At 49.7% G+C, this 26,242-nt stretch overlaps 1 protein-coding gene across 4 annotated transcripts in view; it reads left to right on the top strand.

Annotated features, from left to right (window-relative positions):
* Positions 1-26,242, top strand: part of LOC123767352 (uncharacterized) — a 49,217-nt gene that overhangs the window by 13,357 nt on the left and 9,618 nt on the right. For all 4 annotated transcript variants that reach the window (XM_069312989.1, XM_069312985.1, XM_069312987.1 and 1 more), the window contains exons 2-5: positions 12,179-12,356; positions 22,213-22,379; positions 23,276-23,524; positions 25,652-25,855. In XM_069312989.1, the coding sequence (XP_069169090.1) occupies positions 12,293-12,356; positions 22,213-22,379; positions 23,276-23,524; positions 25,652-25,855 (684 nt within the window). In that variant the 5' untranslated portion in view covers positions 12,179-12,292. The remainder of the gene's footprint in view (positions 1-12,178; positions 12,357-22,212; positions 22,380-23,275; positions 23,525-25,651; positions 25,856-26,242) is intronic.

The following is a 26,242-nucleotide window of genomic DNA, read 5'->3' as shown; positions in this document are numbered from 1 at the left end:
GCCTTTTGGGATCGATCTGGGAACCACTGGTTACCCCCCCATCTAGTGCGTGTGTATTATATATATATATATATATATATATATATATATATATATATATATATATATATATATATATATATATATATATATATCTATATATATATATATATATATATATATGTCGTACCTAGTAGCCAGAACACACTTCTCGGCCTACTATGCAAGGCTCGATTTGCCTAATAAGCCAAGTTTTCATGAATTAATGTTTTTTCGACTACCTAACCTACCTAACCTAACCTAACCTAACTTTTTCGGCGACATAACCTAACCTAACTTATAAAGATAGTTTAGGTTAGGTTAGGTAGGGTTGGTTAGGTTCGGTCATATATCTACTTTAATTTTAACTCAATTAAAAAAAAATTAACCTCATGCATAATGAAATGGATAGCTTTATCATTTCATAAGAAAAAAATTAGAGAAAATATATTAATTCAGGAAAACTTGGCTTATTAGGCAAATCGGGCCTTGCATAGTAGGCTGAGAAGTCCATTCTGGCTACTAGGTACGACATATATATATATATATATATATATATATATATATATATATATATATATATATATATATATATATATATATATATATATATATACACCCTGCGTGTCTCAGCCACCCGCCCACCCGCGTGTGGGTAAAAGTCAGACATGGCTGATCGTAGATATAAACTTCAAAGAAAACAAAAGCCATATTAATATAAGCTATCTTTTTATGAGGAAAGTATTCAGCGAGTCTCTAGCCACGCCACACACACCACGGAACATGAAAGGAGGTATTTTTTTAGCTTAATGGGCTTCGTGGTATTTTGGGTGATGTATTTTGACAGTCATTTAGAGGCTGATGTCTTGAATCGCCTTGTTGATAGCCTGTAGTGTGGCGATTTGTGCAGTCTGCTCACATCCCTTTGGTCCCGGGTTCGATTCCTGGACAGGGCGAGAGGTTTGGGGACACTTTACATGAAAGATGTTTTTTCAGTCTAACATGTTTATGTGTGTACTCGTAATTGGCTATTTAAGGTCTCTACTTGATCAAATGTTGACCTCTTCCCCCAGGATGCCACCCACAACAGTTTTGTGGGTTGAACGAGAAACTTCGTGATCGTAGGATACACAATGTGTGTTTATTTTTAGCATAGACTCCAAATATAGAGAAATAATTACACAGGCATTAGTCTCGTCTGAGTCCAGACCTTTCGTAACACTGCATTATTTACGATACAAAGCTCATTGATGTTCCTTTTAACGTGGGGGCCAATTGTCCACACACACGCACGCACACACACACACACACACACACACACACACACACACACACACACACACACACACACACACACACACACACACACACACACGCACACACACACGGGACGGGACACCACGAGCGTAGCTCTCATCCTGTAACTAAACTTAGGTAATTACACTTAGGTAATTACACACACACACACACACACACACACACACACACACACACCAGTAAGCCGTGTAACAATAATATAGTATAATAATTAATATGACAGGAGCCCTGGCTATTTTAGGAGCATCATAACTGATGGATTTAATCAGTTTATTAATAATGGAGAGGTGATGCTACAGGCCATAATGGTCCAGACTGCGGGCCGGCTGGGCCAGACTGCGGGCCGGCTGGGCCAGACTGCGGGCCGGCTGGGCCAGACTGCGGGCCGGCTGGAAGGTTGTATTACACGCTGGCATGCTACTGTGGCGGGTCCATCATGGCATCACTTCTCTCACGCACAGGTCTTGATCTTCCTCCATGATGGCCGCCATTACCTGCTGGTTGATGCTCTCTCTCTCTCTCTCTCTCTCTCTCTCTCTCTCTCTCTCTCTCTCTCTCTCTCTCTCTCTCTCTCTCTCTCTCTCTCTCTCTCTCTCTCTCTCTCTCTCTCTCTTCCTGGTCCAAAGGCAACCAAGTTCCTTATCTTTAGACACAATGCTTTATCCCTGAGCTGGCATAGTGCTCACAGAAATATAATCTGCGGACTTTGCTATGATAGTTTGGTTATCTTGGTGGGTGTACGTCCTGCAGTCACTCGCTGTAAGGGCAGCAAATGCTGGTCCTGGAGCGCCAGGATGCGCCAACCCCGCCAGCAGCTGAACAGCAGCAGCAGCAGGAGCAGCAGGAGCAGCAGCATGCGCCGCCCGTCAACATGGCGGCAGGCGGGCCGTCGTGCAAGCATCCCCCTTTCCCTTGCACCAACCTCTCCCAACCCTCCACTTATGTTGATTGTCACGTGACAACACGCAGCTCTAGGAGATGCTACTGGTGCGGGAGTGATGGCGGCGGTGTACTAGATGTGAGGAGGAGGAGGGACCCAGAACGTGGTCTAAACCCCAAGCCGAAGGCGGCCACTAGGTCACCAACTATCGATTTTCCCGCTCACCTGATTCCCTAACGCTCGGTGCCGGGCCCGCCGATGGGGGGACGAAGGAGGGGGTTTTTGGGGTGGGGGGATGGAGGTGGGGGGTGTTCAGGGTAGGGGGATGGAGGAGAGGTGTTGGAGGGGGTGTTCGGGGTGTCATGGGAAGGGGGGGAGGGGTGTACGCCAGCCACCAGGCCAGACACTCTTTGGGAACATGACTATAAATTCTCCGCTTTACTCCGGTTCGAATTATTTTTTGAACTCTATTTTCGGGTTTGGGATTCCAGAGGCTTGATGATTGTTGATGTGCCCATCACCATCACGTCAGTTACAATCCTCAGCGTCACGGGATGGTAGACAATCTCCTCAAGTTGACGGAAATGTAATTATATTTGTCGAGGAAAATTTTATGTTTTAAAATATTAACGTTGTTTGATACAGACAATAAATTATGCTGGATTATTATGGAGATATTTTTTTGTTTAAATATGGTGGTAGTGGAGGCAGGGGCGGGGGGGGGGGGGGCGCACCCTGCCTCTACTAGGAGTGGGCGCCCCCCCTGCCTCTATTAGGGGCGGGCACCCCCTGCCTCCACTAGAGGCCCTAACATGGTGCTTCCTCTTCATCTCATTCTAAAGGTTGCCGTCTGCAGGTCGGAAGTTCCAGCACACCTTGAAGGTAGTCTCGGGTTGCTTGTCATGGTACCCAGTCTGCTCTCTCTCTCTCTCTCTCTCTCTCTCTCTCTCTCTCTCTCTCTCTCTCTCTCTCTCTCTCTCTCTCTCTCTCTCTCTCTCTCTCTCTCTCTCTGTCTTTGCAGCGTTCGGGAGTCGTTGTGTAAAGGGCCCAGGTTCACTTCTCGGCCGAGGTGCAAACAAATGAATGTATTTTCTTTTACCTGATGCCGCTGTTTACTTAGCAGTAAATAGGTACCTGGAAGTTAGGCAGTTGCTACGAGCTGCATTCTGTGGATGTGTGTGTGTTTGAGACAGAGAGGGATATTATATATATATATATATATATATATATATATATATATATATATATATATATATATATATATATATATATATATATATATATATATATATATATAAAAACTAGAAGGGGTACCACCTCTGCTGCAAGTGTAGGGACCCATAGCCTCGGAGAAGAAAATAAAGAGTACTCAAAGAAGACCTTGTGGATCCTCACTGAACACTTTGATATTTTCTTCTCCTACCACCCCTATTCTTTTGTTAAGTGTGTATATTTATCTAACTTTATTTGAAAATGTCATTACACAAAAAAAGTTACAATATTGATTACATGCAGGGTACAAGGCTGCTTGTCACAAGTTGAAAAGCTCCTCCAGCTCCTCAGATGGCGGGCAGGAACCGTGGATGCAGTGAGCATTTCCTCTCTGGATGGCCACACTAAGGCGCTGAAAAAGAAAACTGGCAGCTCTAGGGTCTCTAGTTGTTTCGATTAGCTTAGACCCCAACTCCTTCAAAAAGCTAGCAGCACTTTTACCCCAGGCACCAAGTGTCTCTGAGGCAATGGGGACAAAATTGTAGTGGTGCTCAAGGTCTCTGTATTTACGTGACTTGGCCGCTTCCCGGTGATTGGCAGCTCCTCCTGCTTGTGTAGCACTGAAGTCAACATAGGTATTGGCTAAAGTTGAAACGCAAGTGTAGTCCCACACCAACTGTCTACCATTCTTCCAGGGGTTCACCGTGATTCCGTCTGGGCGACCGACAGGCTCATCAGAGTTGCGGGACATTAGGTAACGGGGCTCTCTCTCTGCTGGACAACCGGCTGTGGTAAGGCTTCTCTTAATAATGTCATTAACCTCGCCGTGTCTTGCATGCCATCCTCCCGTCCTTTGGCAAAGATATATATATATATATATATATATATATATATATATATATATATATATATATATATATATATATCGAAAATGATGCGGTTGCTGTTCCTGTTCCTGTTCCTGTTGTTCCTGCTGTTGCTGCTGCTGCTGCTGCTGCTGCCCTCAGCTTATGGGCCTCGACCTTCACTAATTCTCTGCTGTTCCTCACTTAAAATTTACATAATGCCTTTTACCCTGACTGTTGAGGATTGGGGCTGTGTTGGTACCAGTAGATGACTGTTGGTTATACCAGGGGGAGTGTAGGGGGATGTTGGTACCAGTAGATGACTGTTGGTTATACCAGGGGGAGTGTAGGTGGTGTTGGCTATAACTGTTAAAGTGTGTTCGTACAAGTTCAATTTTTTTTTAATCTGCGTCGCCATATTGGGGTTTCCTCTGAATATCGCTGAGACTGAGTGAGTGTGTGAGTGAGTGCGTGTGTGAGTGTGTGTGTGGGTGAGTGCGAGTGTGAGTGAGGAGACGCCTGGAAGGAGTGGTTGAGGGCCTCACAATACCTCTGGCCAGAGAAAGAGACCTTTGAGGGCCCGCGGGCGGATTGCTTCAGGAACCATTTTGGCCAACTTCTTACGATGTTCTTGTTCTTAGGGGACAGCCCTTAAGGGCCAACCACCTCCCCCCTTTTCCCCCCCCCCCTCTCTCCCCCAGGATCATTTGTTTCCACTCAAGCGCGTGCGTGCAAGCGTGCGCGTCGCTGCTCGCCACCACCTGGAGCTCCACTAACTTAGCGCTGCTTGCCGGACAGGGGGTTGAGATTCAGCTCTTTGGTCCCGCCTTGCCGCGTTCCATCGACTGTGCGGTCACCCCCTTATGCTAGGGGTCACCCCTTATGCTAGGGGTCACCCCTTATGCTAGGGGTCACCCCTTATGCTAGGGGTCACCCCTTATGCTAGGGGTCACCCCTTATGCTAGGGGTCACCCTCCTTATGCTAGGGGTCACCCTCCTTATGCTAGGGGTCACCCCTTATGCTAGGGGTCACCCCCTTATGCTAGGGGTCACCCTCCTTTTGCTAGGGGTCACCCCTTATGCTCCCATGAATGGAAATTGACCTCCACGTCCCCCTTCACGAAGTTACTGGAAGTGAAATATGCAACACAATATCCGTAGAGTTTATAATTCTTATAATAGTGTTTTCAGATAGTGATATACAGTGCGGTCTGAGTACAGCCCTTTGAGTATAGGCATGTAATGGTTAGTGAAAATAGGGGGAGGGTGATACAGTGATTAAGGGGGATATGGGTAGAGTATGGGAGTGTTTGGGTGGAGATGTGGATTGTGGGAAGATCTTGACAGTGATGAGGGCAGAGTGATTGTGAAAATGATTATAGTGATTGGGGGAAACGGGCAGGGTTTGTGTGTGTGGGGGGGAGGTGGAGGGGTAGGCACAGGGTTGTCCCGGGCACTTCCGGGTACGCAATCTACTATTAGTATACAAATCAGTGTGATAATATGAGATCGTCTTGGGAGCAGCCCGGCCGAGATGAATGACCTTTAGTAGGAGGGAGTAAAGGCCGCTCTCTCTCTCTCCGGGCTGTTCATTGGTGGGTGTTGCTGAGGCCTTGGGCGGGGGGGGGTCAGGGGTCAGGGGGAGAAGTGCCAACTGCTCCCGCCAGAGGGCTAACTACCCTGCAACATAATTGGTCCACTCGCCTCCTGCCTGCCTGGTTTAATGTGTGTGTGTGTGTGTGTGTGTGTGTGTGTGTGTGTGTGTGTGTGTGTGTGTGTGTGTGTGTGTGTGTGTGTGTGTGTGTGTGTGTGTACACTATGGACTGGCATAGTGGCAAACAACATCATACGCAAAACAGAGACATACTACTCTGTGGAACATAAAAGAACCGAGATGCGTAAACATGTTTCGCAAATTTTTTTTTGCAGAGAGAGAAGGACCAATATCAGGGCGAAGGGTGCATATATATGGCCGGGTGCAACACAGGGAGTGTTGCTGCACCCTGGGAGCAACACATGGGTGTAATTACACACACCCACAGGGGGTGGATGTGACATTTCAAGGCAAGAGATGCAACCCCCCACACACACACAACCTGGCTACCTACCCTTACACACCCACCTACATTCCTCCCCCACCCACTCAACCTGGGGAAAAAAACCCCACCCACCTCTCCTGACCCTTCACCACCCACCGCCGCCCACCACCGCCCACCACCACCCACAGGACGCTCGGCACGGATCAATATGACGAGTGCCATCCAACAACTTATTCCTGATAATCGTTGTCCTCAGTTTTCAGTTTATGTAGTTAGTTATTCCCCCCGGCTACTGTCCTGGGGGGGTCTATAGCTACCAGCACTTTACTCCTGCTCACTACCCAAGCACTTTATTCCTCTCTACCTACAGACAGGCCCCGTGGGGTGATGCTAGCGAGCCTTGTTTACTGAATGCCTCTATAGGAACGTCCTGGAGAGGCAGGAGAGAGAGAGAGAGAGAGAGAGAGAGAGAGAGAGAGAGAGAGAGAGAGAGAGAGAGAGAGAGAGAGAGAGAGAGAGAGAGAGAGAGAGAGAGAGAGGAGGAAGCAGAGAAGGAGAGGGGGAGAGAGAGGGAGGGAAAGGGGGTGTGACAAGAGTGAGATAGGTCAACAGGTATTTCACCTCCACCAGTAATGTAGGGGGAATTGGGCACGTTTCTTTCCACACGATGCCCCTGTTCACCTAGCAGTAAATAGGCACTAATTTGGAGTTATGCCACGTTCCTGGAGCGGCATCCTAGGGAGGGGGCTCAGTCCAAGCGACCCTGAGGGGGCATATATATATATATCCCGGCTTCCTGTCCCCGACAACGGGACTTATATATGGAGACGTCAGCCACAGTCTAACACAAAGTGCTCCATGATATATCCACCATGGAAAACTGGTGAGACTGTTAGAATGGATTTTATCGCCAGCAATTTGGCTGGAGACAGCGCCTGTAAATCTTGGAGATGTCCCCCCCCTCCTCCAGTCCCCCAGGACACTCCTCCAGTCCCCCAGGACACTCCTCCAGTCCCCAGGACACTCCTCCAGTCCCCCAGGACACTCCTCCAGTCCCCAGGACACTCCTCCAGTCCCCCAGGACACTCCTCCAGTCCCCCAGGACACTCCTCCAGTCCCCAGGACACTCCTCCAGTCCCCAGGACACTCCTCCAGTCCCCAGGACACTCCTCCAGTCCCCAGGACACTCCTCCAGTCCTCAGGACACTCCTCCAGCCCTCAGGACACTCCTCCAGTCCCCAGGACACTCCTCCAGTCCCCAGGACACTCATCCAGTCCCCAGGACACTCCTCCAGTCCCCAGGACACTCCTCCAGTCCCCAGGACACTCCTCCAGTCCCCAGGACACTCCTCCAGTCCCCAGGACACTCCTCCAGTCCCCAGGACACTCCTTCAGTCCCCAGGACACTCCTCCAGTCCCCAGGACACTCCTCCAGTCCCCAGGACACTCCTCCAGTCCCCAGGACACTCCTCCAGTCCCCAGGACACTCCTCCAGTCCACAGGACACTCCTCCAGTCCCCAGGACACTCCTCCAGTCCCCAGGACACTCCTTCAGTCCCCAGGACACTCCTCCAGTCCCCAGGACACTCCTCCAGTCCCCAGGACACTCCTCCAGTCCCCAGGACACTCACTCTCACTCACTCTTTCTTTCACTCTCACTCACTCTCACTCTTTCTCTCACTCTCACTCACTCTCACTCTTTCTCTCACTCTCATCTCTGGCTCTGTGCTTCTTTCTCTTCTCCTCCCCCTTAATGGCCCTGAAAGAAATGTTATTATCAGAAAGCTATAAATATCGAATCTTCTTGAATATCTCTTTTTAAAAGAGAGCAAATGTGCGTTGTTTATGTGAGTGTGGATATTCCCTCCCCCCTCCCCCTCATACACACATATATACATATATACACATATTATATATATATATAATATATGTATATGTGGGAGCTGGGACGCTCAGGGCCGGGGCGTCCCAGACGGAAAACGAGAAGGAAAGATGTGAGGTACTAACCGAATGATGTATCTAGGGGGAAACATGATTACTCCGTACGAAATATTCAAATTAATAGGCTTCGACACGGACCACACCACATGCCACCCACCAGCACCCACACCCCCAGCACCCACACACCCACTCTGCCATCCACACCCCCAGCCTCCACACCCCCAGCACCCACACCCCCAGCACCCACACACCCACTCTGCCATCCACACCCCCAGCCTCCACACCCCCAGCACCCACACCCCCAGCACCCACACCCCCAGCACACACACCCCAGCAGCCCCCACACCCCCAGCAGCCCCCACACCCCCAGCAGCCCCCACACCCCCAGCAGCCCCCACACCCCCAGCAGCCCCCACACCCCCAGCAGCCCCCACACCCCCAGCAGCCCTCACACCCCCAGCAGCCCCCACACCCCCAGCAGCCCCCACACCCCAGCAGCCCCCACACCCCCAGCAGCCCCCACACCCCCAGCAGCCCCCACACCCCCAGCAGCCCCCACACCCTCTCTGCCACCCACCAACACAATACAAGCAGCAGCATCATGGGCCATGAGAAAGGTTGGAACAAAAGAAGATCGAGACGATGGTGGCGGCCGAAGGAATGCCACAATAACCTCCGCTTTAGGGCGCTTCAATAGGGCCGGGAGAGGGAATTTGAACCTCCTTCCCTTTGTTGTGTATCATGACATTTTGGAGAACTTATTGGACGACGGGGACACTATTGTGGGGCATCAATCAGCGACCTGTGGGCCGCTCCAAGCAACAGCCTGGTGGACCAAACTCTCACAAGTCAAGTCTGGCCTCGGGCCGGGCTTGGGGAGTAGAAGAACTCCCAGAACCCCATCAACCAGGTATATGTGGGCCTGCGGGCCGCTCCAAGCAACAGCCTGGTGGACCAAACTCTCACAAGTCAAGTCTGGCCTCGGGCCGGGCTTGGGGAGTAGAAGAACTCCCAGAACCCCATCAACCAGGTATATGTGGGCCTGCGGGCCGCTCCAAGCAACAGCCTGGTGGACCAAACTCTCACAAGTCAAGTCTGGCCTCGGGCCGGGCTTGGGGAGTAGAAGAACTCCCAGAACCCCATCAACCAGGTATATGTGGGCCTGCGGGCCGCTCCAAGCAACAGCCTGGTGGACCAAACTCTCACAAGTCAAGTCTGGCCTCGGGCCGGGCTTGGGGAGTAGAAGAACTCCCAGAACCCCATCAACCAGGTATATGTGGGCCTGCGGGCCGCTCCAAGCAACAGCCTGGTGGACCAAACTCTCACAAGTCAAGCCTGGCCTCGGGCCGGGCTTGGGGAGTAGAAGAACTCCCAGAACCCCATCAACCAGGTATATGTGGGCCTGCGGGCCGCTCCAAGCAACAGCCTGGTGGACCAAACTCTCACAAGTCAAGCCTGGCCTCGGGCCGGGCTTGGGCAGTAGAAGAACTCCCAGAACCCCATCAACCAGGTATCAAGCAGTAGTCCCTGCTTGATGACCTGCGTCTCATGACCACTTGATACGGAACCGTTTAGGACATGTCTGTAAATACGTGTAAATACGTGTAAATACACGAATTATTTACCTTTTGGAATAGGTAGATACGTGTCACTCAGAGACCCATCAGGTGCTTGTGGGGAGGGGAGGGGTGGGGGAGGAGGGGTTATGGGTAAGGGACGGTGTAGAACGGATGATAGGAAGGGGACAGGCAGACAGGTAGAGATGGAGATACAGATTGGTAGGAAAAGGAGAGGGTGAAAGGGAAGGGTGGGGGGGGGGGTAAGGCAGTGGGTGAGGAGGTAGGGGGGAAGAGAGGTGTTGACACAGGTGTTTTAAACACGTGTGAATTAGACTCGAATACAGGCAAATTTGAAACAAAAAATGGAATTCACATGTTTACTCTTGTGTGTTGGAGCCTGCAGCTCTGAGACTGTTGTTGTTGTTACAACAGCGGATAATAAGTCACACTTCCTGAGAGACGTCTCTCACCTTCCTGAGAGACGTCTCTCACCTTCCTGAGAGACGTCTCTCACCTTCCTGAGAGACGTCTCTCACCTTCCTGAGAGGCGTCTCTCACCTTCCTGAGAGAAGTCTCTCACTTTCCTGAGAGAAGTCTCTCACCTTCCTGAGAGACGTCTCTCACCTTCCTGAGAGACGTCTCTCACCTTCCTGAGAGACGTCTCTCACCTTCCTGAGAGACGTCTCTCACCTTCCTGAGAGGCGTCTCTCACTTTCCTGAGAGAAGTCTCTCACCTTCCTGAGAGACGTCTCTCACCTTCCTGAGAGACGTCTCTCACCTTCCTGAGAGACGTCTCTCACTTATTGGGAGAAAGTTTCTGGGGGGGACTTTAGGGCGGGCGGATGACACTCTTGATGGCAGAAACTTGTCCCCGTAAGAAAGTTGTCCCCGGAAAAAAAGTTATTTAGACCAGCATGTATAGACAGTGGGAAGAAAGTCGCCCGGGAAAAGAATGTTATACAAGGAAGAAAATCGTCTGGGAAAGAATATGAACATGTCCAGCTCTGTCTGTCTGTCTCTGTCTCTCTCTCTCTCTCTCTCTCTCTCTCTCTCTCTCTCTCTCTCTCTCTGGGGTCGTGTGTGTCTACCTGTAGCCGCTCCGTGCTTGGCGGTGTTGACACAATGGCGTCTTCTGCTCCTCTAGGAACGCTCAAGAGGGCACCGCAGACATCTTCTGCTCCTTCTGCTCCTCAAGAGGGCGCCGCAGACACGCTCCACCCCCAGAGAACAATAACACGCTGGGAAAATGCCTAGGATATGATCGCTCCTGGGTGCTGGGATGGTCTCCTGGGTGCTGGGATGGTCTTCTGGGGGCTGAGATGGTCTGCTGGTTGCTGGGATGGTCTCCTGGGTGCTGGGATGGTCTCCTGGGTGCTGAGATGGTCTGCTGGGTGCTGGGATGGTCTCTTGGGTGCTGGGCTCGTCTCCTGGGTGCTGGGATGATTTCTCCTGAGCAATCTTTCTCGACGCGTTAAAAAACCTTGATTAGGATTCGAACCTGGGCACAGGGTACTCCCAGGAACACACCCTAAACATTCTCCTGGGTCCTTGAGGCTTCCACCGAAGCCCAATCAGGACTCCCTGAAGGATTCAGGGGAATCCTCGGATGAATTGCTTTTTTGAGCATGTGATGGCTAGGTTGGTTAGGGCGTATTCTTGGACGTACCCAGTGTGCTGGTGCGATTCCTCGCGGTGGCTTCTACAATTTTTTTTTCTCATTGATGCATCACGTTAATGTGATTTTTCTGTGTACCTGCTGCATGGGTAACAGCTTTTCCTCCATATCGACCTACCCAGGCTTTGCGTAGGTTTAGTCTCCCACTGCCTACTGCTATTACTACAACTAATAATAATGATAATAATGTGATAATCTGTAGGGGCTGTAAAGAGGATTCGAACCTATGTGGTGGGTAGTACCAGGCACACCGGCCCCAGACAATCGGGAATACCCACCGCATAGGTTCGAATCGTCATGACGGCTCCGGCGGATTTTATTGTTGGTGCAGTCTTGTTAGTGTGGTTACTCTCTGTGTGTGACACTGGAGGTGAAGGGTGTGGCACAGGTCACGACAGTGAAGGTGAAGGGTATGGCACAGGTCATGACAGTGAAGATGAAGGGTGTGGCACAGGTCACAACAGTGAAGGTGAAGAGCGCACCTCACCATGACGCAAACTCTATACATCTGTTGCAAGGAAACAATGCATTCAGAGAACAGTTGTGCTAACTTCGTAAAGCCGGTGTTACTAGTGTAAACAAGGACATGTGTGTGTGCTCCCTGACAAGCAGCTGTGTAGGGACACAGTTCTCAAGCACGTTACCCCCCCTCCAACCTCTATGCTTTAACCCCCAACTAACCTTCCTTTCAGATCTAGAGAGGAGAGAGTAGTGTGAGAGGAAGTGAGTGAATCAGAAGTGTGACAGTGGAGACCGGAGGAGAGCAGAAGGTAGCCACAGTGTGGTGCTGTAAGAACCCAGCCAGGATGAGCGTGGCTCGGGTCCTCAGCCCACTCAGGCTCAACACCCCTGAGAAGAATGGCAAGCCTAGTGAGTACCCCAGCCCCCTAGTACTTCCTTCCACCCAGTCAGTACTCATCCCCTCTCTTCAGCCTATAACATGTCCACCCAGTGAGTACTGACTCATTTTGTGTTTTTCAATTCGGTTCGAAGGACGTGTGTATTGGACAGCGTCAACCATCCTGTGAGTATACATTTTGCCGTAACAGTATTTACAACTTCCCATCACCGAAACACAGAGAACAGTAATGTGGTCGATCATGGTCACAGACAACGGTAATGTGGTGATCTCTGAAGGAGGGTAACAGTATCTTGCGAATACCATGAATCAGCCACAGTTTCTCATTATCAGTCCTCCATTTTGATCTCAAAAGACAACTGCATTCTAAGTTTAACTTCATTACGTTTGATCCATCAATAATCCAAGTTTGTACTGATAAATTACATAGCAATTCCCTGCAATTTACGTGTTGATTTCCTTGAAACAGTAGAAAGTTCTAAGCCACGTGGTTTATACACGTAGATGACGTGTTCGTTTACTGTTGACATCTTGAGTTCCAGGGACGAGAGAGAGAGAGAGAGAGAGAGAGAGAGAGACAGAGAGACAGAAAGAAAGAGAGTAGCACGAATTTGGTCCTTAAGGAAAAGACATTTCAATTGATTTTGGGGTCCTGGGCGGGAGTGTGGTGACGGGGAGAAGAGACGGAGTCCGGGGAGAGTGGAAGAGAAATGAAGAGAGAGAGGAGGAGGAAGACGAAAAGATTCACTGTGGCACCAGACAAGTTCTTCCGTCCATTTCCTTACCTTTGTCTGATCCATGTAAGACATCTTCTCTTGCACCCTCTGCGTCCTGGCTGCCACACTTCTCAATCCCTGTAGGTACTGAGCCATGGTGTGGCACCACCCCCACCAGGTACTGGGCCATGGTGTGGCCTCACCACCATCAGGTACTGGGCCATGGTGTGGCCTCACCACCATCAGGTACTGGGCCATGGTGTGGCCTCACCACCATCAGGTACTGGGCCATGGTGTGGCCTCACCACCATCAGGTACTGGGCCATGGTGTGGCCTCACCACCATCAGGTACTGGGCCATGGTGTGGCCATCTCAACACCGACCACCTCCTGTCTGCCTGTAAGATCATTCAACTTTAACACCCCCGCGGTCTCTGGCTCACTTGGCGCCTTTCTGCTATAACTACGCTATTTTATCCTCGTCTTAATGGTGGTGTTTATATGATATTAACCTCCCGTTGGAGGAGGATGTTTATATAATATTAAGTCCTTGTTTTCGTATATACACTTATTGCGAAACTAGACGAGATATCCCACCTGCAGGGCCCCAGTCTGGCTGTGTCTGAGAGAGAGAGAGAGAGAGAGAGAGAGAGAGAGAGAGGTGGAACATAGGAATAACTAGTTGAAGAGAGGACGAGTGACATGCTGGAGTTGAGTAGTGGAATAACTCCCAGGGGTGAAGGGGGAGAGGAGCTGTCAGTCTCGTCTGATGTATTCCATCAACTTAACCGAGTTTGTGTTGCGGATTGTGTTTAACTCCCGTGAGCTCGGACGTGTATGTGTGTGTGTGTACTCACCTATTTGTACTCACCTATTTGTGCTTGCGGGGGTTGAGCTTTGGCTCTTTGGTCCCGCCTCTCAACTGTCAATCAACTGGTGTACAGATTCCTGAGCCTACTGGGCTCTATCATATCTACATTTAAAACTGTGTATGGAGTCAGCCTCCACCACATCACTGCCTAGTGCATTCCATCCGTTAACTACTCTGACACTGAAAAAGTTCCTTCTAACGTCTCTGTGGCTCATGTGGGTACTCAGTTTCCACCTGTGTCCCCTTGTTCGCGTCCCACCAGTATTGAATAGTTTATCCTTGTTTACCCGGTCGATTCCTCTGAGGATTTTGTAGGTTGTGATCATGTCTCCCCTTACTCTTCTGTCTTCCAGTGTCGTAAGGTGCATTTCCCGCAGCCTTGTGTGTGTGTGTGTGTACTCACCTAGTTGTACTCACCTAGTTGTGTTTGCGGGGGTTGAGCTTTGGCTCTTTGGTCCCGCCTCTCAACTGTCAATCAACTGGTGTACAGATTCCTGAGCCTACTGGGCTCTATCATATCTACATTTGAAACTGTGTATGGAGTCAGCCTCCACCACATCACTGCCTAATGCATTCCATCTGTTAACTACTCTGACACTGAAAAAGTTCTTTCTAACGTCCCTGTGGCTCATTTGGGTACTCAGTTTCCACCTGTTTCCCCTTGTTCGCGTACCACCCGTGTTAAACAGTTTATCTTTGTCTACCCTGTCAATTCCTATAAGAATTTTGTAGGTTGTGATCATGTCTCCCCTTACTCTTCTGTCTTCCAGTGTCGTGAAGTGCATTTCTCGCAGCCTTTCCTCGTAACTCATGCCTCTTAGTTCTGGGACTAGCCTAGTGGCATACCTCTGAACTTTTTCCAGCTTCGTCTTGTGCTTGACAAGGTACGGGCTCTATGCTGGGGCCGCATACTCCAGGATTGGTCTTACATATGTGGTATACAAGATTCTGAATGGTTCCTTACACAGGTTCCTGAAGGCAGTTCTGATGTTAGCCAGCCTCGCATACGCCGCTGATGTTATTCTTTTGATGGGGGCTTCAGGAGATAAGTTTGGTGTGATATCAACTCCTAGATCTTTCTCTCTGTCCGTTTCATGAAGGACTTCATCTCCCTTTCTGTATTCTGTGACGAGTCCTGTTTCCACTGCCTGCGGGACTCCACTGGTGACGCCTCGCCAATCTGAGACCTCGCCCCTCACAGTGACTCACTGTCTTCTGTTGCTTAGGTACTCCCTTATCCAATGGAGTACCTTCCTTTTTACTCCTGCCTGCATCTGCAGCTTGTGCACTAGCCTCTTGTGTGGTACTGTGTCAAAGGCTTTCTGGCAATCCAAAAATTTGCAGTCTGTTCACCCCTCTCTTTCTTGCTTGATTTTTGTTGCCAGATCGTAGAATTCAATTAATCCTGTGAGGCAGGACCTGCCATCCCTGAACCCATGTTGGTGCTGTGTTACAAAGTTCCTTTCCTCCAGATGTTCCACTTATTTTGCACAATCTTCTCCATCAGCTTGCATGGTATGCAAATTAGGGACACTGGCCTGTGTGGCCATTTGGCTTTTAATTGAAAATAACCTCTAGCTCCTGGGCTCCGACTTCTGTCTACTGGATGTCTTCATATTTCAACCCATCCCCCTGAAATGATAGTACTTTTTTGTAACCATTGGGTCGATAGTACCACTATGCACTATTGGGGCTCGAGTAAGACACTTTTTGTCCTTATAATCCCCCCAAAAAAGCTAAAAAATCAAACTTAAATATTCCTAAGCCTAGTATAGCACATGTAAGTACTATATTAGGCCTAGTACATAGGCCTTACATATATTATAACTTTCGGTTTGTCCAAATTCAGTAATACACAAGTGTACTTTCTGGTGGTCTATCACGACATGTGTGTGAGTACTTTCAACCACATTATTACTATAAGTACTTCCATTTTAGTAGCATGTACTGTTATAGTTACCTCTCTGTGCATTGATACGTCTTGAAGAACCATGGGAACGTCTCAAAGAACCATGGGAACGTCTCAAAGAACCATGGGAACGTCTCAAAGAACCATGGGAACGTCTCAAAGAACCATGTGAACGTCTCAAAGAACCATGGGAACGTCTCAAAGAACCATGGGAACGTCTCAAAAAAACATGGGTACGTTTTGAAGAACCATGGGAACGTTTTGAAGAACCATGGACGCATCAACATGAGCAAGAGACGCGAAGAACAGAGGACACATCTTGAAGAACAACAACAATAATGTTCTGTCGAGTTTTACGATCTCAAAAGGCAAAGTGCCTGGCGCTCGCTGCTGAAATATATATATATCTGTTAGATGTAAGGCCTTGGAGGAAGAGCAGCGGTAAGGACACACACACACTCGCTCAGGAGACAAGTTGAGAGGCGGAACCAAAGAGCCAGAGCTCAACCCCCGCAAGTACAACTAGATTAGTACAACATATTTAGCAAGTGTGTGTGTGTGTGGTGGTGGTGGTGGAGATGCAGGATAGGTTTGAGCAGAATTCTCCCTCTTCCTCTCCCTCTGTCTCTCTCTCTCTCTCTCTCTCTCCCAGCCTCCTTTCAGGTCTCCTGCTTGAAATGCTACATCGAAATTGCATCAGATTTGGCACAGAACATCGGTGGTAAAGTCCTGTTATGGACTATTTTGCTGTGAAGGTCCGGGGCTCCCGTTGCTGGTAGATTGGTTCACCAATTACTCGTTACAGACGAGGAGTTACAATAACGTGGCTGAAATATGTTGACCAAACCACACACTGGAAAGTGACGGGACGACGACGTTTCGGTCCGTCCTGGACCATTCTCAATCGACTCGAGAATGGTCCAGGATGGACCGAAATGTCGTCGTCGTCCCTTCACATTCTAGTGTGTGGTCTAGTCAACAATTTCTCGTTCTGTTTTCTGCAGAAGACGCTTCATTTATATAAACATTTCAACATTTAAACCAATTGCTTCACGGTTTGTTAGACACGCGAAAGGCAGAGGCACGAGTCTCGGGGAGGGAGGACAGGTTATATGGTAATATATCCTGAACTATTTTTGTTTAGCAATCTAATTTGTGGTAAATCTAAGGTTGTGGTTTAATTATGATGGGTTGGTGGCACACACACACACACACACACACACACACACTTAAATGTAGATATGATAGAGCCCAGTAGGCTCAGGAACCTGTACACCAGTTGATTAACAATTGAGAGGCGGGACCAAAGAGCCAGAGCTCAACCCCGCATGCACAGCTTGGTGAGTACAACTAGACGAGATACACACACACACACACACACACACACACACACACACACACACACACACACACACACACACACACACACACACACACACACACACACACACAGACACAGGCACAGACACACACACACACACACACACACACACACACACACACACACACACACACACACTGAATACTGAGTATAGTCTCGTGGTCCCCCAGACACGCTGAGATAAGCCCTCTTCACCTCCCTCACTAAACCATCCTCATAACACACGTTCTCCCTGCCTTCACAGCCGCCTAATTAGACCCAGTTGATCAATAACCCCCCCCCCCAGGTTGAGCGCCAGTCTTGCCTCTAAGACATTGCTGGACCAGCGGTCGGTGCTGCTGCTGCCTGGCTGCTTGTAAGTGGCTTCCTGTAAGCGGCTCCGTGTTATGGCTTTGGGTCTCTAGTGTTTGCGTGGCAGATCATTAGTGTCTGTGTGCGTGGAAGGGATCATTAGTGCCACACACACACACACACACACACACACTGAGAGCACCATCTCTGCTCATTACTGCCGATATCGCACGAGAGAGACACTATCAACAGTGTACAGTCACGCCAAGATGAGGAGAGACTGTTCAAGATAGGAGAGACTGTTCAAGATAGGAGAGACTGTTCAAGATAGGAGAGACTGTTCAAGATAGGAGAGACTGTTCAAGATTACGGTCGCGCCTTCAAAGTTCTTTTATCACCATACACACAGCTAGAACTGATGAAGAGAAGGCACGGTGAAATGTCGAGGTCAGGAACGAGGAACTAGACCTCAGGAACGAGGGACCAGACCTCAGGAACCAGACCTCAGGAACGAGGGACCAGACCTCAGGAACCAGACCTCAGGAACGAGGGACCAGACCTCAGGAACCAGACCTCAGGAACGAGGGACAAGACCTCAGGAACCAGACCTCAGGAACGAGGGACCAGACCTCAGGAACGAGGGACCAGACCTCAGGAACGAGGGACCAGACCTCAGGAACCAGACCTCAGGAACGAGGGACCAGACCTCAGGAACCAGACCTCAGGAACCAGACCTCAGGAACGAGGGACAAGACCTCAGGAACCAGACCTCAGGAACGAGGGACCAGACCTCAGGAACCAGACCTCAGGAACGAGGGACCAGACCTCAGGAACCAGACCTCAGGAACCAGACCTCAGGAACGAGGGACAAGACCTCAGGAACCAGACCTCAGGAACGAGGGACAAGACCTCAGGAACCAGACCTCAGGAACGAGGGACCAGACCTCAGGAACGATGAACCAGACCTCAGGAACGAGGAACCAGACCTCAGGAACGAGGAACCAGACCTCAGGAACGAGGAACCAGACCTCAGGAACGAGGAACCAGACCTCAGGAACGAGGATCCAGACCTCAGGAACGAGGAACCAGACCTCAGGAACGAGGAACCAGACCTCAGGAACGAGGAACCAGACCTCAGGAACCAGACCTCAGGAACGAGGAACCAGACCTCAGGAACGAGGAACCAGACCTCAGGAACGAGGGACCAGACCTCAGGAACCAGACCTCAGGAACCAGACCTCAGGAACCAGACCTCAGGAACGAGGAACCAGACCTCAGGAACGAGGGACCAGACCTCAGGAACCAGACCTCAGGAACCAGACCTCAGGAACCAGACCTCAGGAACCAGACCTCAGGAACCAGACCTCAGGAACGAGGAACCAGACCTCAGGAACGATGAACCAGACCTCAGGAACGAGGAACCAGACCTCAGGAACGAGGAACCAGACCTCAGGAACGAGGGACCAGACCTCAGGAACCAGACCTCAGGAACCAGACCTCAGGAACGAGGGACCAGACCTCAGGAACGAGGAACCAGACCTCAGGAACGAGGAACCAGACCTCAGGAACCAGACCTCAGGAACGAGGAACCAGACCTCAGGAACGAGGAACCAGACCTCAGGAACGAGGGACCAGACCTCAGGAACCAGACCTCAGGAACCAGACCTCAGGAACGAGGGACCAGACCTCAGGAACGAGGAACCAGACCTCAGGAACGAGGAACCAGACCTCAGGAACCAGACCTCAGGAACGAGGAACCAGACCTCAGGAACGATGAACCAGACCTCAGGAACGAGGGACAAGACCTCAGGAACCAGACCTCAGGAACGAGGGACCAGACCTCAGGAACGAGGAACCAGACCTCAGGAACGAGGAACCAGACCTCAGGAACGATGAACCAGACCTCAGGAACGAGGAACCAGACCTCAGGAACGAGGAACCAGACCTCAGGAACCAGACCTCAGGAACGAGGAACCAGACCTCAGGAACGAGGAACCAGACCTCAGGAACCAGACCTCAGGAACCAGACCTCAGGAACGAGGAACCAGACCTCAGGAACGAGGAACCAGACCTCAGGAACGATGAACCAGACCTCAGGAACGAGGGACAAGACCTCAGGAACCAGACCTCAGGAACGAGGAACCAGACCTCAGGAACGAGGGACCAGACCTCAGGAACGATGAACCAGACCTCAGGAACGAGGAACCAGACCTCAGGAACGAGGAACCAGACCTCAGGAACGAGGGACCAGACCTCAGGAACCAGACCTCAGGAACGAGGGACAAGACCTCAGGAACCAGACCTCAGGAACGAGGGACCAGACCTCAGGAACCAGACCTCAGGAACGAGGAACCAGACCTCAGGAACGAGGGACAAGACCTCAGGAACCAGACCTCAGGAACGAGGGACCAGACCTCAGGAACCAGACCTCAGGAACGAGGAACCAGACCTCAGGAACGAGGAACCAGACCTCAGGAACGATGAACCAGACCTCAGGAACGAGGAACCAGACCTCAGGAACGAGGAACCAGACCTCAGGAACGAGGAACCAGACCTCAGGAACCAGACCTCAGGAACGAGGAACCAGACCTCAGGAACGAGGAACCAGACCTCAGGAACGAGGAACCAGACCTCAGGAACGCGGAACCAGACCTCAGGAACGAGGAACCAGACCTCAGGAACGAGGAACCAGACCTCAGGAACGAGGAACCAGACCTCAGGAACGAGGAACCAGACCTCAGGAACACCCGTCCACACAATCTGCAAGAGCCTTAGTGCCTCTAATGACCAGATCCAGCCCTCGAATGATCGTTAAGTTATTAACAACTTGAGCAGTAATGGTCAATCCAACGAGAATGGGAAGTAAACAACACAAAACCATCACCACGTGTACTTCTTAACTATATACACTTGTTACATATGTACATAACACAGCAGGTGTCCCTGTCACACAGGACACTACCAAACAGCCACGATGCAGACGAGGAGTCACACTAACGTGGCTGAAATATGTTGACCAGACCACACACTGGAAGGTGAAGAGTCTTGAGTTAAGGACTGCCCTGGGGCCAGATTTACGAAAGCACTTACGCAAGCACTTGCGAACTAGTACATCTTTTCTCAATCTTTGGCGGCTTTGTTTCCAATTATTAAACAGTTAATGAGCTCCGAAGCACCAGGAGGCTGTTTATAACAATAACAACAGTTGAATGGGAGGTTTTCATGCTTGTAAACTGTTTAATAAATATAACCAAAGCCGTCAAAGATTGAGGAAAGATGTACTCGTTCGTAAGTGCTTGCGTAAGTGCTTTCGTGAATCTTGCCCCTGGGTTACCCGACTCTTGTCGACCAAGGTAACCCTCCACGTCACTTCTGTGGAGTACAAATTGTATAGTAAGAAGGACACTTCACAGGTGTCAGAACAGAAAATGGGGTCGGGTGCGCTCAACAGATGGCGTTGACATCGTCACAGTGTCTACGTCTCTCGCTAAATTTATACCAGTGATATTTAATTTGTCACCCAATCCTTCACGCGTCTGACCTCCCTTCTCCATTTTTACCTGTTATGTATCTGTTAGATGTTTACCTGAGAGACCTCCGTCTCTAGTGGCCTCGACGGGAACAGAAAGCCGACGGCTTGTCAAAATTCCCCCTTTGTTCCTGAGATCTTTTAGTGTTTAATTTTACATCAATGTCTTAGCAGGCGATGAGATCGACTTGAGAATGGTCCAGAACGGACCGAAACGTCGTCGTCCCTTCACCTTCTAGTGTGTGGTCTGGTCTACTAATGTCTTAGCATATACGGCTTCGACGGGTAAGTGGTGGACCACGGGTGAAAAATCACTGTTTTCTGCCCTATATTGTACTCTCCTAGTTGTGCTTGCGGGGGTTGAGCTCTGGCTTTTTGATCCCGCCTCTCTTCTGGCAATCAACTGGTGTAGATTGTACCTTGTTGCTGTTGTTAGCGTCCCTTGTGAGCGCTACATCTGACCTTTTAAAGAAGTGGTCTGGATTAATATCTTTAAATTTGTTCGCCGTTTTAAAGGCCTGGGTGAGAACAGCCCGGTGGTGTCTGGGGCCAGATTCACGAAGCAGTTACGAAAATACTTACGAACGTGTACATCTTTCCTCAATCTTTGACGGCTTTGGTTACATTTATTAAACAGTTTACCAGCATGAAAACTTGCCAATGAACTGTTGTTATTGTTATAAACAGCCTCCTGGTGCTTCGGAGCTCATTAACTGTTTAATAATTGTAAACAAAGCCGCCAAAGATTGAGAAAAGATGGACATTTTCGTAAGTGCTTGCGTAACTGCTTCGTGAATCTGGCCCCTGGTCTGTTATGGTGTTATTCCTGCGTCATTCAACCACTGATGGCGTGAGAGTTGACTTAGGTTCTAGGATGACCTTGTAATACAGCTTTTCAGGTAAAATGCTATCTACACATCAAGTCTTCTCTCATCCGCGTGTTTGTCTCTGATCTGAGTTGTCTTAAGACGAGTTGTGTTCATCTCTAAATGACTTAAGACGACCTCTCGTTGCTTGGGCTAACAATTTATGGTTCTGTGTTGACTTTGGGGACTTGTGTTGTAGATGGACGCAACGGCTTGACCCCCTCACGTGAACTGTGTTGTCTTGTGTTGTAGATGGACGCAACGGCTTGACCCCCTCACGTGAACTGTGTTGTCTTGTGTTCCAGGTGGACGCACTACTATGACAGAGGGCCTGGCGACGCCCCTGCGCTCCGTCCTCACCTGTCCTGGATGCTGCCGAAGGTTCGACGACCTCTCCCACAGGCCCAAGTTCCTCTCCTGCTTCCACACCGTCTGTTTAGCATGCATCCGCAAGTCCTTCTCCAGCGGCAAGGTGAGAGAGAGAGAGAGAGAGAGAGAGAGAGAGAGAGAGAGAGAGAGAGAGAGAGAGAGAGAGAGAGAGAGAGAGAGAGAGAGAGAGAGAGAGAGAGAGAGAAAGAGATAGAGAGAGAGAGAGAGAGAGAGAGAGAGAGAGAGAGAGAGAGAGAGAGAGAGAGAGAGAGAGAGAGAGAGAGAGAGAGAGAGAGAGAGAGAGAGAGAGAGAGAGAGAGAGAGAGAAAGAGAGACACACGATGAGACTATTACATAGAGAGTTATTGATAAGATCATTACGTAAATTGAGATAGGAAGGGGGGCCTCCTTCCCAAGGGGGTGGGAAGGAGGCCTGGGGGGAGAGCTGACCCCACGAACAAGACAAGCTAATGAACCCCCCCCCTCACAAGGGCGAGGGGGGGGGGGGGGGTTCTTGGTTTGACTGTAACAGCCAGTTGGTCGTAATTGGGGTCAACCCCAATTACCTCCACCTCTCCTACCTTCATGAATGGCTCCACTCCTGTATAAGCCAGTGGATCTACCCACTTGAGTGAATCAGTGAGGCCCACACACCTGCATGAGTGAGTCAGTGGGCCCCTACACCTGTATGAGTGAATCAGTGGGCCCCTACACCTGTATGAGTGAATCAGTGGGCCCCTACACCTGTATGAGTGAGTCAGTGGGCCCCTACACCTGTATGAGTGAATCAGTGGGCCCCTACACCTGTATGAGTGAGTCAGTGGGCACCTACACCTGTATGAGTGAGTCAGTGGGCCCCTACACCTGTATGAGTGAGTCAGTGGGCCCCTACACCTGTATGAGTGAGTCAGTGGGCCCCTACACCTGTATGAGTGAGTCAGTGGGCCCGCAAACAATTGTATCCTACCAACACCACCATCCCCTCGACCTCTCCTGCAGGTGAAATGCCCGGCATGTCTGAAGACGACGGAGACCAAGTCGGCGGAGGTCCTGCCGGACAACACGCAGCTCTGCACCATCCTGCTCAACATGTCGTCCTTGAACCTGCACGAGGTGTCCACCTCGGCCCCCTCCAGGGACACCTGCACCGCTCATACCGCCCGCATCAACTTCTGGTGCGACACCTGCAGGCTGCCCCTCTGTAGGGACTGTACCGTCCTCGCCCACCGAGAGTCCCAGGGGCACAAGGTAACACACACACGCACACACACGCGTGCACACTCTCTCTCACACACACACACACACACACACACACACACACACACACACACACACACACACACACACACACACACACACACACACACACACACACACACACACACACACACACACACACACACACACACACACACACAGACACACACACACACACACACACACACACACACACACACACACACACACCTCCCCCCCCCAGGAAGTGTGGTAGTGGAGGCAGATTCCAAAAACAGTTTGAAACGCTATATTATCCTTCTGCTCACAGCCTGCTACTGCCTGCCACTGAGAGCCTGCTCCAGCCTTCTGCTTAACCTGCTCCCTCTCACCACCATTTCTCACATAATCACAAGCAGGGATTGTGGCTCCACTGGCTTATACTGGAGCGGAGCCACAAATAGAGTCCTTCCTGGTCGCTCAACAAAAGGTAATTCTGCACCATTAGCTCGCGGGATACCACAGCCACGCGTCATATATGGAAAATTGTTACACATCTTGTCATTAGGAACGACTTCATTGGCCCAGCGGGGCGGCGGCTTCCCTGAGAGCGGCATCACGATATGGGGGAGGTCCCTCCTGCCTCTCTTCCTCAATGGCCTTAGCGGGTAGGCGGTTCCATGGGGTTTCTAACCCCCCCCCCCCCCCCCGTATTCCGTCCTACTTTGTGGCTTGTTGAGCTTGAAACCCTTGGTTGTCCCCCTTGTATATATGTGTTACGTCTGAGCTTTTGAAGACGTGGTTTGGATCAATATCCTTCAAATTGTTCAGTATTTTAAAAAGTTTCGGTGAGATCAGCCTGTCATGTCTGGCAATTTGTATAATGATGAATTTATGATAGCTTCGCTTCAGCAATTGATATAATGATGAACTTTGTGATAGCCTCGCCCCAACACCTTACATAATGATGAACTTTGTGATATCCTCGCCCCAACACCTTATATAATGATGAACTTTGTGATAGCCTCGCCCCAACACCTTATATAATGATGAACTTTGTGATATCCTCCCCCAACACCTTACATAATGATGAACCTTATGATAGCTTCGCCTCAGCAACTTATATAATGAATAACCTTATGATAGCCTCGCCCCAGCAACTACCGTATGGGAACCAAATAATGGCGGTTTAGGGAGACTCGATTTCTAAAACAGTAACTGTTAAATTAGAATTTACTGTCACTTGCAGTAACTGGTACTCGATGCCATGTTTTGATTATACAAAAACAGCAGCAAAAAAAATCTCTCACTAGTTGCAGCTAACCTATGAGTTGCTCTTTTTTTTCTTATATAGGATCAAACCCGTATAATTGTCTTTCAGCTGTTCTGTTGCAAGCGATTGATGTGTGAAGTTGAAGTAGCTATTGACATCTTTTCAAGTCATACCGGTAGGTAATAGGTCTCCTGAGGGTAGTGACAATTCCGATTGGCCAAGAATAGGTATGCGGTCATATTGGGTACGCCATTGGAGGGTTTGAAATCGTATAAATAGATTAGGAAGCCTAGCTATTGCTGAACTATTTCCATGTTTACCTAAGCTAGAATGTAAATATCCACAGACTTGTAAACACAGGCTGGTGCTACATAGCCTTCTTTTGATAATTACTTACTTGTAAACACAGGCTGGTGCTACATAGCCTTCTTTTGATAATTACTTACTTGTAAACACAGGCTGGTGCTACATAGCCTTCTTTTGATAATTACTTACTTGTAAACACAGGCTGGTGCTACATAGCCTTCTTGTGATAATTACTTACTTGTAAACACAGGCTGGTGCTACATAGCCTTCTTGTGATAATTACTTACTTGTAAACACAGGCTGGTGCTACATAGCCTTCTTGTGATAATTACTTACTTGTAAACACAGGCTGGTGCTACATAGCCTTCTTGTGATAATTACTTACTTGTAAACACAGGCTGGTGCTACATAGCCTTCTTGTGATAATTACTTACTTGTAAACACAGGCTGGTGCTACATAGCCTTCTTGTGATAATTACTTACTTGTAAACACTGGGGAACATAATAACCTTGAAGTAGGTCTTCGGAGGCATCTTGGTACATTCTTCAAGAAGTGCTTGATGTGTGTATGTGTTTGGCAGGTCCGGGACCACGACCAGGCGGTGGCGGTGCTGAGGGCGGAGGTGCGCAGCACGGTGGGCGAGGCCCGCACCCTCCTACAGGAGACCCGCCGGCTGCGTCACGACCAACGCAAGTATCTTCTGCGTCAGCTTGACGCAGCTCGCGCCTACGAGAAGCAACTCAAGTCGGAACTGAAGACTATAGACAACGATAAGAAAGATGAGGTGAGTGTGTGTATACCATTGGTTGTGAGGAGCACATGGTGTACATGAGTGCACATCACTGGTCATGAGGACCACATTTCGTACATGAGTGTACACCACTGGTCATGAGGACCACATGGTGTACATGAGTGTACACCACGGGTCATAAGGACCACATTTTGTACATGAGTGTACACCACTGGTCATGAGGACCACATGGTGTACATGAGTGTACACCACTGGTCATGAGGACCACATTTTGTACATGAGTGTACACCACTGGTCATGAGGACCACATGGTGTACATGAGTGTACACCACTGGTCATGAGGACCACATAGTGTACATGAGTGTACACCACGGGTCATTAGGACCACATGGTGTAGTGGTTTAAGAATTTCATTCACGT

Source organism: Procambarus clarkii, chromosome 74 (genome assembly GCF_040958095.1).
Source record: "Procambarus clarkii isolate CNS0578487 chromosome 74, FALCON_Pclarkii_2.0, whole genome shotgun sequence".
NCBI classification, from domain to species: Eukaryota; Metazoa; Arthropoda; class Malacostraca; order Decapoda; family Cambaridae; genus Procambarus; species Procambarus clarkii.
This window is presented reverse-complemented; position numbering and strand designations above follow the sequence as displayed.